Source organism: Cyprinus carpio, chromosome B7 (genome assembly GCF_018340385.1).
Source record: "Cyprinus carpio isolate SPL01 chromosome B7, ASM1834038v1, whole genome shotgun sequence".
Classification (NCBI taxonomy): domain Eukaryota; kingdom Metazoa; phylum Chordata; class Actinopteri; order Cypriniformes; family Cyprinidae; genus Cyprinus; species Cyprinus carpio.
The window spans coordinates 17,156,203-17,170,694 of record NC_056603.1 but is presented as its reverse complement, the minus strand read 5'-3'; the positions used below and the strand labels follow the sequence as shown (position 1 = coordinate 17,170,694).

The following is a 14,492-nucleotide window of genomic DNA, read 5'->3' as shown; positions in this document are numbered from 1 at the left end:
ACCTTTACAATACGTAGGTTGATTCAGAAATGTGACTTTAAGGGAAAGGCATATAAAAACAGAGTGTCCATATGGATATTCCTTAGTCAAAAAATCTGAATGGCCACCTCTGAACAAAACAAAAACAAAAACAAAAACAAAACAAAACAAAACAAAACACAAAAACAAAACAGCATAACCAAAAACAAAATGAAGTGAATAGACTGCACAGACATGTAGCATTTTTTTTAAACAAAAGTTTAGGCTAATATTTTTATTCAACCTATTCTATTAAGTCTGGAATCTCCACTGTAAAAAACATAGATTATATATCCAAGTAAAACACACACAAACACACATACGCTTTACCTTCACCAAGAAGAAAGACACTCCATATGTTCTGAGGGATCTTGCAAGCTTCACATACTTCACTTTGGCTTCAATCTCTGTCATTTCACCACAAGCCTTATGTTCCTGTAAAATTCATAAAGCGTTTACTCATCTAACCAATTAATTTATCTCATACATCTTTGCTTACAAACAGAGAAGTTTAAAAAACAGACAACCGTGTATAAAATGACATCCATTTATAAACAGTGCAGGATAAACTGCCCCACCTGAAAAATCTTCTTCTCTGCACCTCTCTGTTTTATGTATTCCTTAGGCAGAAATTCCTTCAAGCTGAACGAAATGAAATGCACAATGTGTGCAAATTAGCGACAAAACACTGAAATGCAAACAGGCATTACAATTATATGATACACATAAAATATTTAAATGCATTAAGCTCTTTTCATTTGAGTATATTAAGCTCATTAACCAAATGGAGCATATGGTCATTACAACATCTAGATTTTACACATCATTTCTCATCAATATGTAGCAGAGGGGCCGTAAAAACTGTGTACTATAACTGAAAGTATTAGGACGTGGTCTTACTCCAGAAATCCAGATTTGTGTTTATGTTCTATATGAGGCCCAAACTGGATCTGTGCTTGAATTCCACCAAATTCGCAAGCCTTGTCAAATGACACGGGATGAGAACCATTCAGAATGTCGTCACGCGCCTGGAGAAACACATGCAGGTAGACACATTTGTTATCAAAGCCTTTGGAAATCACACAACAGAAATGATCCAGATCAGCAAACGAGCCCCTGACAGGAGCAGAACTTACAAAAAGGTAACAGGGACTACACTACATTGTGGATCAATACGATGTGTATAACAGCATGCAGTGCACCACTCAAAGAGGCTTTTAGGGCCATATGTCAATAAGAGATTTACAGCATTTTAATCTATATACATTATATTGAACTGGCAAGCAAAGAACCATGGAAAAATAATATTTAGGGCAACATCACTGTGGGAGGATGTGAAGCCAAACGGGGGTGTTGGGTGCTCATTATGGCTTTCACCTCACATCATTGTAAACTATAATAAGTGACAAGAGGTGAGCCGAACCTGAACGTAGAGCAGATTGAGCTGAACAGGATCTCGCGAGTCCACATTTTGATCAGAGTAGAAAAACTTTCGTCTCAACAGTAGAGTTTCGCTCTCCTCGACTCCCTGTTCTCTAAATGTACGTCCATGATCCAACCAATTTACTGTGAGAAAAACAGAAACTATTTATATAGTAAAACAGTTTACAAACTTCTGTACAAAAGATATACAACCCTTGAAATGTTTGGGGTCAGTTAGATGGTTTTAGTGATTTTGAATGAAGACTTACGCTCACCAAGGCTGCATTTATTTGATCAAACATACAGCAAAACAACTGAAGTTTAAATCTAAATGTGTATTTTAAAATGTGATGTATTCCTGTTATGGCAAAGCTGAATTTTTCATCAGCCATTACTCGTCATCAGTGTCACATGATACTTCAGAAACCATTCTAATGCTGATTTAGTGCTCAAGTAACATTTATTATTATTGTTTTGTTGAAACCAGGATACTTTTTTTTCAGGATTCTAAACAATAGAAAGTTCAAAATATCACGTTTATTTGAAATATAAATCTTTTTTAACATTATAAATGTCTTTACTGTGACTCCTTGCTAAATAAAAGTTAATTTCTATCCAAAAAAAAAATAAAAATTTTGCTGACACCAAACTATAATGTGCATGCATGCAGAAAAAGATATAACAAAATAAATCTACACAAAACAATAAAGTACTTAGACACAAAAAGAATATGAAAATAAAATATAATACAATAAGAGGTACAGGAAGCAAAGATAAACCCTGAAACAATTCTAAACCCGAAATTTATTGACTTATTGTGGCCCATTTAGCAATAATTTAGCATATCTATCTGGATAGGGTGGCTGATGTGTTACCTACAGTCATCATCTGTGTGCAGTTTAGCTTTGAGCTTCTCCATCTTCCTCTCCTCCCTCAGTAGAGTTCTGTCTTTCTTCAGTGTGCCCGTCCCTTCATCTTTCTTCTCCTCCACCACCTCCTGAATGAGAGAGTACTCTTCATAGTTTGTGATTCCTGGAAAGAGAAGCAATGAGACATAGTTACAGACTTGGCCTGTGTGGTCAGTAAGATTTTTTTTTTAAGTGTTTTTAGAAAGAAAAGTCTCATGCTATTTGATCAGCCATTACTCCAGTCTTCAGTGTCACATGATCTTTCAGAAATCATTTTAATATGCTGATTTTGTGCTTTTGGAAGTTCAAAAGAACAGCATTTGTTTGAAAAAATAAATATTTTGTATCATTATAAATGTCTTTACAGATCTCATCCTTGCTGAGTTAAAACAAATTATTCTTTCTTTCTTTTAAAGAAATGCCCTCAAACATTTGAACAGTAGTGTATGTTGGAAAATGTATGTCTTAAAAGCTATGGCAGAAACATTGTCTATATTTGGTCAGTCCCATGAAAATTCATCTACAGGTATGCGCAAACCATTGGGATTTGAATCCAGGTCATCTTGCACTTCAAATAAGAACTTTACCCCAAGACTAACAGTTTACAGTTTTGTTCTATGATTGTGTCTATGGCAACCAAGTGAGTCAGGACTGCCACAGATGACCTCTCAAAAGAATCTGAGAAAATAACTGTATATGACATCAGATAGTATAAGAGCATCACTGACCTATTCTACTGCAGATGGTGACCAGCAGCTCTCCCACAGTTTTGGAATCATCCACCATGATGGTCTTTACTGCTCCATCCAGCATTTTTATCTTCTGAGGTCTCTGTTTTCTCTTATACTCCAGTATGTCCTAAGAGACAGAGAGAGAGAGGAATTGGATTTGATTAGATTTGTATTTCCTGACCACAGCAAATGAATAGTTTTAAAGTTTAAGAGAAAGTTTAGGTTTTATGCTACGGTTCTGAATGAAATTCTGCATTATAGCCATTTTGCTGTCCAGTACGTCTTGTTTTCTGCCAGCTGTAGAAAAAAAATCTAATCTGTGCAAAGGCAAAAATGACTATAAATGGTTGAGGAAGACAATAAAAATTAGTATGCAAATTAGTTGAGAAACAAGACCAATAACAAATCAGTTTTTAAAGCATAAAGCTGACAAAAATAGATACAGACCACAAACCTAAGGCTGAAATTATCTACAAAACAAAGTTCGAATGTAATCTGTATGTGAAGCAGTTTGTGCTGAATTATTTGCAGAATTGCAAAAAGAACAAACCAGAATAAGTGAAGAGTATAAATTGGGAGCTGCCTTGAAGATACTATAATGAATGTGAATATGTTTAAGACAGAAACAAGAGGAAAGGATATATAGTGTTCTTTGCATGCAAAATACAACAAATTAGACAAGCAGGACGTAGTTATGGGAGCTGAACATCTGTGTGCATGTATGAGGAAGAAGAAGAGGTCTTTAGATCAACAAAAGATGAAACACTACTGATGAAATCTTCATTTAACATCCTAATTTACACCGCACACACAGATCTTTATTTCTTCCTGGGAACAAGCATCCAGCTTTGTCTTTATATACAACACTCCTTTGAATAAGCACAGAGACTCACAAGCATAAACAAATATAAACAAAAACCACATGCTGCAGTGACAAATGTCTTTAATCACATTGCTCTAGCTTGTATTAGTAAGTGTAGACGCTAAGGGGAGCCTTTCACCTCTCTCACACATGCTCAGAGACTATAAAAATAACCAAGAGCAGAGTTAAGACCTCTTCTCATCTTTCAGCACAAATAAATGTGCAAAGACCCATCACAAAACAAGACAAGAGTGCAAAGACATGTCACAGAACATTTGACAGGAGCTTGTAAAATAGAGAGACAGAAGATTAAGGCCTTACCCCATTTCTCAGCATGTAATAGTCCAGCGTCCGGCCTCCTTCCAGCCAGATGCCTTTCCTGGGGTCTTCATCTGACAGAAACAGCCCATATTCTGAAGCTGAGAAACAACAGACACTGTATAATAACTTGTACTTGGCAAAATGATATAATTTCAGCAACTAGATTTGCAATCACTGTAAACATTGATAAATAAAGGGCTCTAGACTCATTCTTCACACTGGCCGCTCTTTTGTGATTAACTTTCTCAGTTGGTCACACGAGCACATAATTAGGTCGCTTTTTTTTTTTTTTTTTTGCTACAACATGGGATTAATCAATGCATGCGGACAAACTTTTATCATAGTTCATAGTATATGGTAACCAGAGTGTTCAACTTTCAACACGTTCTTTTTTTTTAATCATCATTATTTGTCATTCAAATTTTGTGAACGGGAATTTCTCTTGTGCTGTGTTATAAGTGATTGTGCGCTTTCACTTTCAGCAGACGCTTTGAAGCAGCGCAGACCATGCACTCGCACAAATGCGACCACATCAAAAAAATCATTTTGGTCGCAGTCTAGAGCCCTGTATATATGGAAGCCAATTTCTGCCACTGAATAAAAAATGTAAAAAAAGGTAATTGCGTAATTAATTTATCTCGCAATTCTGACTTCATTTCTCACAATTGCATGTTTATATCTCATAATTCTGAGAAAAAAAGGTAAAATTGTGAGATATAAAGTAGAAATTGGGAGAAAAAAAGTCAATTTTTTTTTTTTTTTAATTCAGTGGCGGAAACGGGTTCCCATACATATACTACAAAGAACATAGAAAGAAAGGTATCCCACCTTGTCCTGTCTGGGCCTCTGGAACCCTCTCTCTGATGACCCGACATGCATCGTACACAGCCGTTGATGGCTCAAACTGCATCGTCTTCACCACATTACACTGTCTCACACAGATCTTCAGAGACAGCGCCACCATCCTGCCAGTTTATGGATTACAGATTCTGCACCTGTAGAAGAAGGAGTAAAGTGAGGAAGATGAAGAACTGAAGACAGCAAACTGATGCTGATTTTAGGAACTAATCAACAGTTTTATAAAAGATGTAAACGCAAATACTGTCAAACATTTTCAGTGTTACTGATTCATTAAGATACTGATGGTCAGCAAAGTGTTCACTAATGTTCAAAAGTTTGGGGTCAGTAAGATTTTACTGTTTTTGAAATAAGTCTCTCATGCACACCAAGGCTGTGTTTAATTGATTTAAAAATACAGAAAGAGTAAAATTGTGAAATATTAGTTCAATTTTCAAATAACAGCTTTCTATTTTAATATGGTTTTAAAATGTAATTCATTTCTGTGATGGCAAGATGAATTATCAGCAGCCTGTACTCCAGACTTCAGTATCACATGATCCTTCAGAAATCATTGGTGCTCAAGAAAACATTACTTACACATTTTTTCGTTACATTTGTAATGAATCTGTGATGCTTTTTTATGAATAGAAAGTTCAAAAGTAAAGCATTTATTTGAAATAGAAATTATTTGTAACACAAATATTTACTGCAATAATGTTAAATTAGAATTTAATGCATCTTTGCTAAATAAATAGTAATTTCTTTAAAAAAGAAAATAAAAATAGTAACACTTTGGTATAGGGACCAATTCACTATTGACAAGTTGCTTATTAGCATGCATATTATTAACATTTTGGCTGTTTATTAGTAATTATAAAAGCACATATTCTGTATGACCATATTTTACATCCCTAATCATACCCAATACCTAAGCTTAACAACTACCTCACTAACAAGTAAGTAACTAGTATTACTAAGCAGCAAATTAGCAGTTTATTTGGACCTCAAAATAAAGTGTGACCAAAAAAATAAACATAAATATTTTATTTTTTAAATATTTTACTTAATAAAGTTTTACGTAGAGGGCAAAATTACTGTCTGGCTCCATCCAGGATATTATACACCCAACACAAATACTCATCTGTGACATTACTTATTAAATCAGGACACGCTCAGTCACAGAAATTTGGTCCTCAAATACACATACATTATAATCTGTCCCTTTTACACATTTTCCTGTTTGACATTGTGTGTTACAAGAAAGTTATCTGGATTCTGTCCATCTCTCTCTCTCTCTCTCTCTCTCACACACACACACACACACACACACACACACACACACACACACACACACTCACACAGTCTTTACTGTTAACACCTGAACTCCCAGTCAGCTGTCTTTACTCTTTCAGCACCATCCAAACTGCACACTGACTAGTTTCATTAATGTTTTTCACACACAGAAAAACAAAGACACAACATAATATTAGACAGAGGATAGAGTTTCACTTCATGGTTCAACAGCCCTTGCTGGAACAGAAAGATAATTACAACATGGCTTAACTTCAAAATCAATAAAGAGCCAGAATTATTACCTTAAAGTCAGAGTTTCTCTCAGCATCTAATCTTTAGTCTGTGTGTGTCTGTGGGGATTGAGGATGCCCTTGTGCACAGTTGGCACACTGAACACTGGCACGCTGTAGAGCTCTGAGCCATCAACGATGGACATACATAGATCGGGAAATGTATTGTTGGAAATGCAATAGTCGTGACACAATGTCTGATATGCATATTAATTATAAGACAGACATCACTGAAGTAAAAACTTGGAGTTCACTGAATCAAAGATTCATTAAACAAAAGGTTCACTAGGGGTAATTTATTTATGAATCAGACTACTTTTGTCACACTGTTTACATTTTTGTGTGCAGCCCTAAGAGACAATAAAATAGAAAGCTGTGTTTTCTTGCCATCATTTTTCAGTAAGCAACCTTTTGGTAAAACCACATTCAATTTAGAATGCCACCTCATATTCAAAACTATGCTTTTCACTATGCTTGAGATTCAGCAGCAGAAAAGCACTGAAGAAAACACTGACATATGCATTACAGAAATGATTCTTAGAACTTTATACCAAAACACCATTTATTTGGTGTGTTACCCACCAGTTTGGGCCAGACTATATGTCCAAAATACGGAAGATAGGGTGTTGAGGTGGAGGAGCAGTTCTTAGAAAATAAGTTTGGAAACAAATTTGAAGCAATTCCTTCTGGTGCTGCAGAAATTACACACTTTACCTTTAAATACAACACCTCAATTCAGTAACACCCAACATATATCAGCCCTTGTTGCTGAGTGCCACTGGAACAACACAAAGTTCCTAAAGATCCTGTCTGATCAGCTGCAACTTGTCCTGTATATTATCGCAATCACACTTTTTGCATATGCACAGCACAGACTTTTGGATTCAATGTGTCCAAGCATTTAGGTCCACAAGCACTAACTCGACCAGCCCACTGCTGTCTCTAGAGAGCCTGAAAATCATAACACACCAGAGAATGTCCTTCCATTTATAGACCTTCAACAAGATCTCATACTGCATTCAAGTTAGCAGTCTGACTAAAGTCTGACTACTCACTCAAGTTCTTACAGTAATGAAAGGCACACATGCAGCCAGTAATGCAATTAACACAACCTTTTATTTCCACTGCCTCATATCAGTGAGACTCAGCAGCTATATTCAGTCATACACTCATGGAGACGTGACTCATGTCTGTCACCAGTGTTACTAAGTAACTGTGAACTACTGAAATATGATTACGTCGCTAAACTCCACCCTCCACAAAGTTTCAAGTTAACTTTAATATCCTAAAATAGTCAAATCTCTATAAAAAAAACTTGAAATATTTAATTTAGCTTAGTTAAACCTGTAAAACAGAAATTATGAAAACTCTTATTATATACCTCTTCACAATAGTGTTATTTTAGTATTATTTATATACCATTTTAGAGTTTATAATCATTTTCTACATTGTTATCAGTTTATTTCCACATAATTATAATATATAAATAGTTTAAGTCATTTCATTACTTCAGCTTTTATTTATTTCTATATTTAATATACTAGTATAGTTAGCAATAAAAACACTGCTTCACAACAATACACGCTTTCTTATTTTCTAAGCATGAAATGTTTTGTCCAATAAAACTTGCATTAAATTACATTCAATTCTAAAAGGACAGAAAGTGAAAGAAGAAAAACAACTGTTAAGTCATATAATATTGTTTGTTTTTAGATTAAATGTAAATCATTGTATTAACATTCATCCGTCTCCCTTAATTGGCCTTTCTGAAGTTTGTTCTCCTGATTGTGAGTTCATTTTATTTTCATGAGCTAGTAGTCTTTCTCTCACTACTAGCAAAGCGCTCTATTTTGATGCATTGGAAAAGTCCTCACCATACTTAATGGATAAAAGACGCCTTTTTCTTTGTTAAATTGGAAAGAATTAAACAGTCTTCGAGGTTCCACAGTTAAATTTTCAAAAATTTTGTTACCCTTTTTGGAGTATGTTAAGTCTCTGTGGCTAGATGCAGCCTCCATTGATTGATTGATTGCCCATTCTGCACCGCACTATTAGTCTGTACTTACCAGATAAGCACTATATAGGCACAATATTTGCTGCAAGTAAAAATAAAAGGTTCCTTTTCTCCTAACCTGTTATTCAGGTTACCCCCCTCAACTTCCTGGACTAATTAATGTCTACTTTGTTTCAACTTATGTTTGTATTGTTACATACAGTTTTTCTGCACAATATTGGACACTGCTCTCAACCTGTGGGTTGGATGAGAATATGTATGTGATATTTTTCTTTCCTGGTTTTATTTTATTTATCTATTTTTTCCATTTGTTTGTTTTTGCTGGTGTGAAAGTCTAATAAATAAATCATACAAAAATACAAAAAAAATTAATTATTGTAAAAAATTATCACATTAATAATGCAAATACTAAATAAATGACATTTTCGGTTTAGTGTCAATGAAGGGGTACCCGAGTCCTACTGATGGGACTGTTTTGGGTACAAAAAAAAGTTTAAGACAAAAATGGTGGAGGAAGACTTTTTTCCACAGCAATGAAAGATACACCTAAGAACAATACAACTGTATGTAGCTCAGGAAAAAATCATTTGAAAGAGGTACAGAGGGCTTGGCTTACCGTAAATGAGATGTATGCAACTCTGAAGCACTGCAGATCTTCACAGCTGTGGAGACAGTGAGAAAGAGTGATGATCAGACAAGCAAATAGAGAGCAAAACCTTTACAAATGCTATTAAAAAGACAATTCAAATGAAACCACAGTAATGGGTATTGAATTGGGCCTGACAAGGTTTATCCACATAATAGCTTTAAAGTTCTTCCATCACAACTGCCAAAGAAAAAGTCTACATTATCAATTTAGAAATGAATTATTATTCAGCCTAAATGTTATTCCCATTAACCATGTTAGGTGGAAGATGTAACAGATGGGCAAGTTTAAAATGGAAATCCCACCAGTGATGGATGTGTGTGTGTGTGTGTGTGTGTGTGTGTGTGTGTGTGTGTACGCGCGCATTTGAGCCTCATGAGGAATGAGTTAAAGCCGCAGTAATTAACCCAGGTCTATCTGCTAATGATCTCATGATTGCAGAGCTGACTCAAAGCCAGAGGCCTTACACTCTTAAAAGTCAAGAGCTTACACTAAACTCCTAAATTACCAAATGCGCTTATTAAATAAAAGGTGAAATTAAAGGTGAAAGTAAATCAAGTTAGAGCTTACGACAGCGTTTTAACACATACGCAGAATCTTACAAAAATAGCAACTTGAGGAAAGAAATATCGAGATCAGAAGAGAAGAAACAAGCTCTTCTGTAAATCTGAAAACAACATAAAAGAATGTCATGACTTTTTCCTGAACATTGTCTAGTTAACCACTATACACACTCCACACCATGAGACTGTGACTATCCCACATAGCGGATGGTGGTCATAGAGCTGCTGCTGTATTGAGTTGCGTTGTGTGTGTGGTAAGTGACCCCAGTGAGTGGTAGGAACATCTGTGCAGCAGCTGCTGCCATTCAACCACTACAGAGGTCAACAGGAGTCCAGTACAGACCATTTACTCCTCACTGATTAATCATGTCAGCCTCATACTCAAAAATGTTATGTAAACAACAACAGCATTACATTTTCATCACATCCAAATATGCCTACTGTACTTCCCTACTATATAGTAGGCAAACAAACCGCACACCATGTGACATGAGGATGTCAGAATACACAGCATTCAAAAATCAGAAGGTGAAAAGTTCCCGGAAAGCCTACTACTTCCTCCGAGATTCTGAAATGGACATCTGATGGGCACGTTAATATCCCATTAGGTCACAAGAGCAGAGTCATAAATGGCACGGAAGTGAAGCAACTGATGCCGTACGTCACATGACAATGCAGTTAAGCTTGCATTCATTCTACATGCTATACAGAACATAATGTTTAAAGGGATAGTTCGCCCAAAAATGAAAATTCTGTCATTAATTAATCAACCTCACGTTTCAAACTTAAAATTAAGGTTGAACCACTGATCTCACATGGAGTATTTTAATGATGTATTTACTATGTTTCTGGGCTTTGAACGGGTCAGTTGCGGTGATCTATGCAGGATCAGAGAGCTCTTGGATTTCATCAAAAATATCTTAATTTGTGTTCCAAAGATGAACGAAGGTCTTACGGGTTTTGAATGACATGAGGGTGAGTAATTAATGACAGAATTTACATTTTTGGTAAACTATCCCTTTAAGCTCTCGCAAAGTAAGTTCTTCATCAAATGTATCATCTTCTCTGCCAGTATGCGACTTCAGATGCAGCATTTGAAATGGAATATTGTAAGTTACATTATATGTTTTTCACATTGACAAAGACTGCCAAAACATTCTCCCTTTGTGTTTCATGGAAGAAAGTTACAGGAGGTTAAAACAAGGGTGAGTGACCTCATTTACATTTTTGGCGTACTGTTCCTTTAAATTAGGGCTGGGCGATATATCTAACGATATGATCATGCGCATCTAGTCAGTAAATCTGGTTTACCCAGATGAATCGCCTTCGATAATCAACGTGATATTGCGTACCTTGTCAGTGAACTACGCCTCTGTCTATTAAATGCCGCTCCATTTGAAAGCAGGTGATGGCGATTTAGCGGTAATCAGGGAACCAGATTTACTGACTAGATGCTCATGATCATATCGTTAGATATATCGCCCAGCCCTACTTTAAATCGATACAGAAAATTAACTCTTTATCATCTATTACAAGAAGGAAATCTAAAAGCTTTCAAATTAAAACTTCAATCATAAAGGGAAGATCACAAATCACCATCATACTCAAAGCACAATAATAAATAATGAAAAGTAGCAGAACAGCCATTTTAACTAAATCACAATTACAAATATTCAGACACCATTTTTCTGCCAAGAGCACTCTGAAAAGTAATGAACAAGTTGGAGGAGAGATGGATAGAGGGAAAAAAAGAGTGACTGTTAAAGCATGATGCTCGGAAAGGCCTGTGTGATGAACAGCAGACATGGCCATCACTGGCCTGACTTGCATGTGTAGGCGGTGAAGTTCACGTGACCGTGCTGGCAACACATCAGTGTGTCAGACGGCTTCCCAATGACTCACCATCACTGAAAGACAAATTGAACAACCCCCTGTACATGCAGCATGTTCAAGCAGGATGACACGTTAACTCAGAGTAACATTTGGTCCATATTCAACCTATTTACAGTATATAATGTATTGCTCATTAATGAATCATGAGAAATCAAATTGTCCTTGATTTTTTGGGATAAGAGTTCAATGTATTCAAAACATACTGTAACTTTCAGAAATACAAACTTCTATATGTCCAAGAACAAACCTCATTGGTTCTCCTATAAGCTTCTGTTTAGCATTTTTAATGTGCTCCAAGTATGCGAGTAAAGTCTTAAATCTGTGCATCATACTGTGTCTCTTCAGAAGACTTGGATTAAATGGCTTGATTGATATGATTACATTTACAGTGTCTTTATGAATGTTTTCACACATCAAAGTTTTGGTATAATGGACTTTCAATAAAGGGACAGAAATCAGTTTCTTTAAAAATATATTTGTGTTTTGAAGCTGTAAGTCTGTATGAAATGACATGAGGGTGACTAAATGATGGCAATTTTTTTTTTATTTGTAGCTGAGCTAACCCTTAGTCCAAAAACATATTCAAGGAAACGGAGCGGAAAAATTAGCTCATTCTGAAATTCTTGGGTTTCTGATATCAGAAAATGTAAAATCTGTTTTGTCACAGGCCAGTTAGCAAGCCTGGCTCTTGAAAGACAAGCAACATTCCTGCTGGATCAGCAAAACTCAGTAAGTTTCCAGGCTAGATCAACTTGCAGCATGAATACAGAGTCTAGTCTAGACACAGGGGTGTATAATTGGTTTCAAAAGAAGGAGGGGACATTTAACCATCATTCTAAAATAATAATCCCTCCAAAAACTGGGCAAACAAACAGAGAAATTTCTATTTTACAGCCAGTCAGCTCACATTGTGGATGATGGGACTGACACGGTTGTACACAGCTACATGGCGTGACATCTATTTAACACGGGTAAATGGATTTGATTGAAAAAAACCTACACAGGCACACACTCACTTTATTTACTGAGCATTTCCCGTCTTCCATCGTTCAGCCTGGACAGGATGCTCAAACAGAGCAAATTTGTCACTCTGTACAACAGCTAAAATATACACGTTGAGGAAATCAACCTACAAATAGTGTACTTATAGTCTGCTCCACATTAAAATGGGATGCAGGAGAAAGTATTTTATCATTAAAATGATACATGCCATCATCTTGCAGAGTCAGTGTTCTTGGTTCAAAGCCATTTCAATGCACATAAATCCCTAGTAGAGACCAGCACAGCATTCACACACTGAATTATACCCCAATCCTTTACATTTGCTTGCATCTCAGAGACAGTTATTTTCAAAAATACAACAATGATGATTAAGACCTATAGTAAATCAGGACCCTACATAAAATACATTTTATATAGACAATGAAAAAGCATGTTAAATGTCTAAGTACGGAAATCCTAACAACATTTATGTAGTATCTGAGTTTTTTTAGGTTTTGAGTCTCTTATGCTCACCAAGGTTACATTTATTTGATCAAAAACAGTAATACTGTGAAATACTCTTCTATATTTATATATTTTAAAATGAAATGTATTTTTGTGATGACAAAGCTGAATCCTTAGTGTCACATGATCATACTTAGAATTCATACTTATATGCTGATTTGGTGCTCAAGAATTATTTATTATTATTAACAATGTTCAAAGCAGTTGTGCATAACATTTTGGTGAAAGGATTCTTTGAATAGAAAATTCAAAGCAAAAGCATGTATTTGAAATGCATATCCTTTGCAACAATATAAAAGTCTTTACTGTCACTTATGTTATGACCACATAATGAAAACAGTTACACACACTTGTGTGGTGCGACATTATGTCAAATCCAATACAGGTCCTTCTCAAAAAATTAGCATATTGTGAAAAAGTTCATTATTTTCCATAATGTAATGATAAAAATTAAACTTTCATATATTTTAGATTCATTGCACACCAACTGAAATATTTCAGGTCTTTTATTGTTTTTTAATACTGATGATTTTGGCATACAGCTCATGAAAATCTCAAAAAATTAGCATATTTCATCCGACCAATAAAAGAAAAGTGTTTTTAATACAAAAAAAGTCAAACCTTCAAATAATTATGTTCAGTTATGCACTCAATACTTGGTCGGGAATCCTTTTGCAGAAATGACTGCTTCAATGCGGCGTGGCATGGAGGCAATCAGCTTGTGGCACTGCTGAGGTGTTATGGAGGCCCAGGATGCTTCGATAGGGGCCTTAAGCTCATCCAGAGTGTTGGGTCTTGCGTCTCTCAACTTTCTCTTCACAATATCCCACAGATTCTCTATGGGGTTCAGGTCAGGAGAGTTGGCAGGCCAATTGAACACAGTAATACCATGGTAAGTAAACCATTTACCAGTGGTTTTGGCACTGTGAGCAGGTGCCAGGTCGTGCTTAAAAACGAAATCTTCATCTCCATAAAGCTTTTCAGCAGATGGAAGCATGAAGTGCTCCAAAATCTCCTGATAGCTAGCTGCATTGACCCTGCCCTTGATAAAACACAGTGGACCAACACCAGCAGCTGACATGGCACCCCAGACCATCACTGACTGTGGGTACTTGACACTGGACTTCAGGCATTTTGGCATTTCCAAATCCCCTTTCATTCCTCCAGACTCTGGCACCTTGATTT

The 14,492-nt window shown here is 35.9% G+C and overlaps 1 protein-coding gene across 2 annotated transcripts in view; it reads right to left on the bottom strand.

Moving 5' to 3' along the window:
• Positions 1–14,492, bottom strand: part of tln2a (talin 2a) — a 48,435-nt gene that overhangs the window by 23,404 nt on the left and 10,539 nt on the right. For both annotated transcript variants that reach the window (XM_042727588.1, XM_042727589.1), the window contains exons 2-10: positions 9,316–9,361; positions 5,091–5,257; positions 4,263–4,360; positions 3,077–3,206; positions 2,320–2,472; positions 1,442–1,584; positions 919–1,046; positions 597–660; positions 349–453 (exon numbers count right to left, since the gene is read on the bottom strand). In XM_042727588.1, coding sequence (XP_042583522.1) covers positions 349–453; positions 597–660; positions 919–1,046; positions 1,442–1,584; positions 2,320–2,472; positions 3,077–3,206; positions 4,263–4,360; positions 5,091–5,226 — 957 coding nt within the window. In that variant the 5' untranslated portion in view covers positions 5,227–5,257; positions 9,316–9,361. The remainder of the gene's footprint in view (positions 1–348; positions 454–596; positions 661–918; positions 1,047–1,441; positions 1,585–2,319; positions 2,473–3,076; positions 3,207–4,262; positions 4,361–5,090; positions 5,258–9,315; positions 9,362–14,492) is intronic.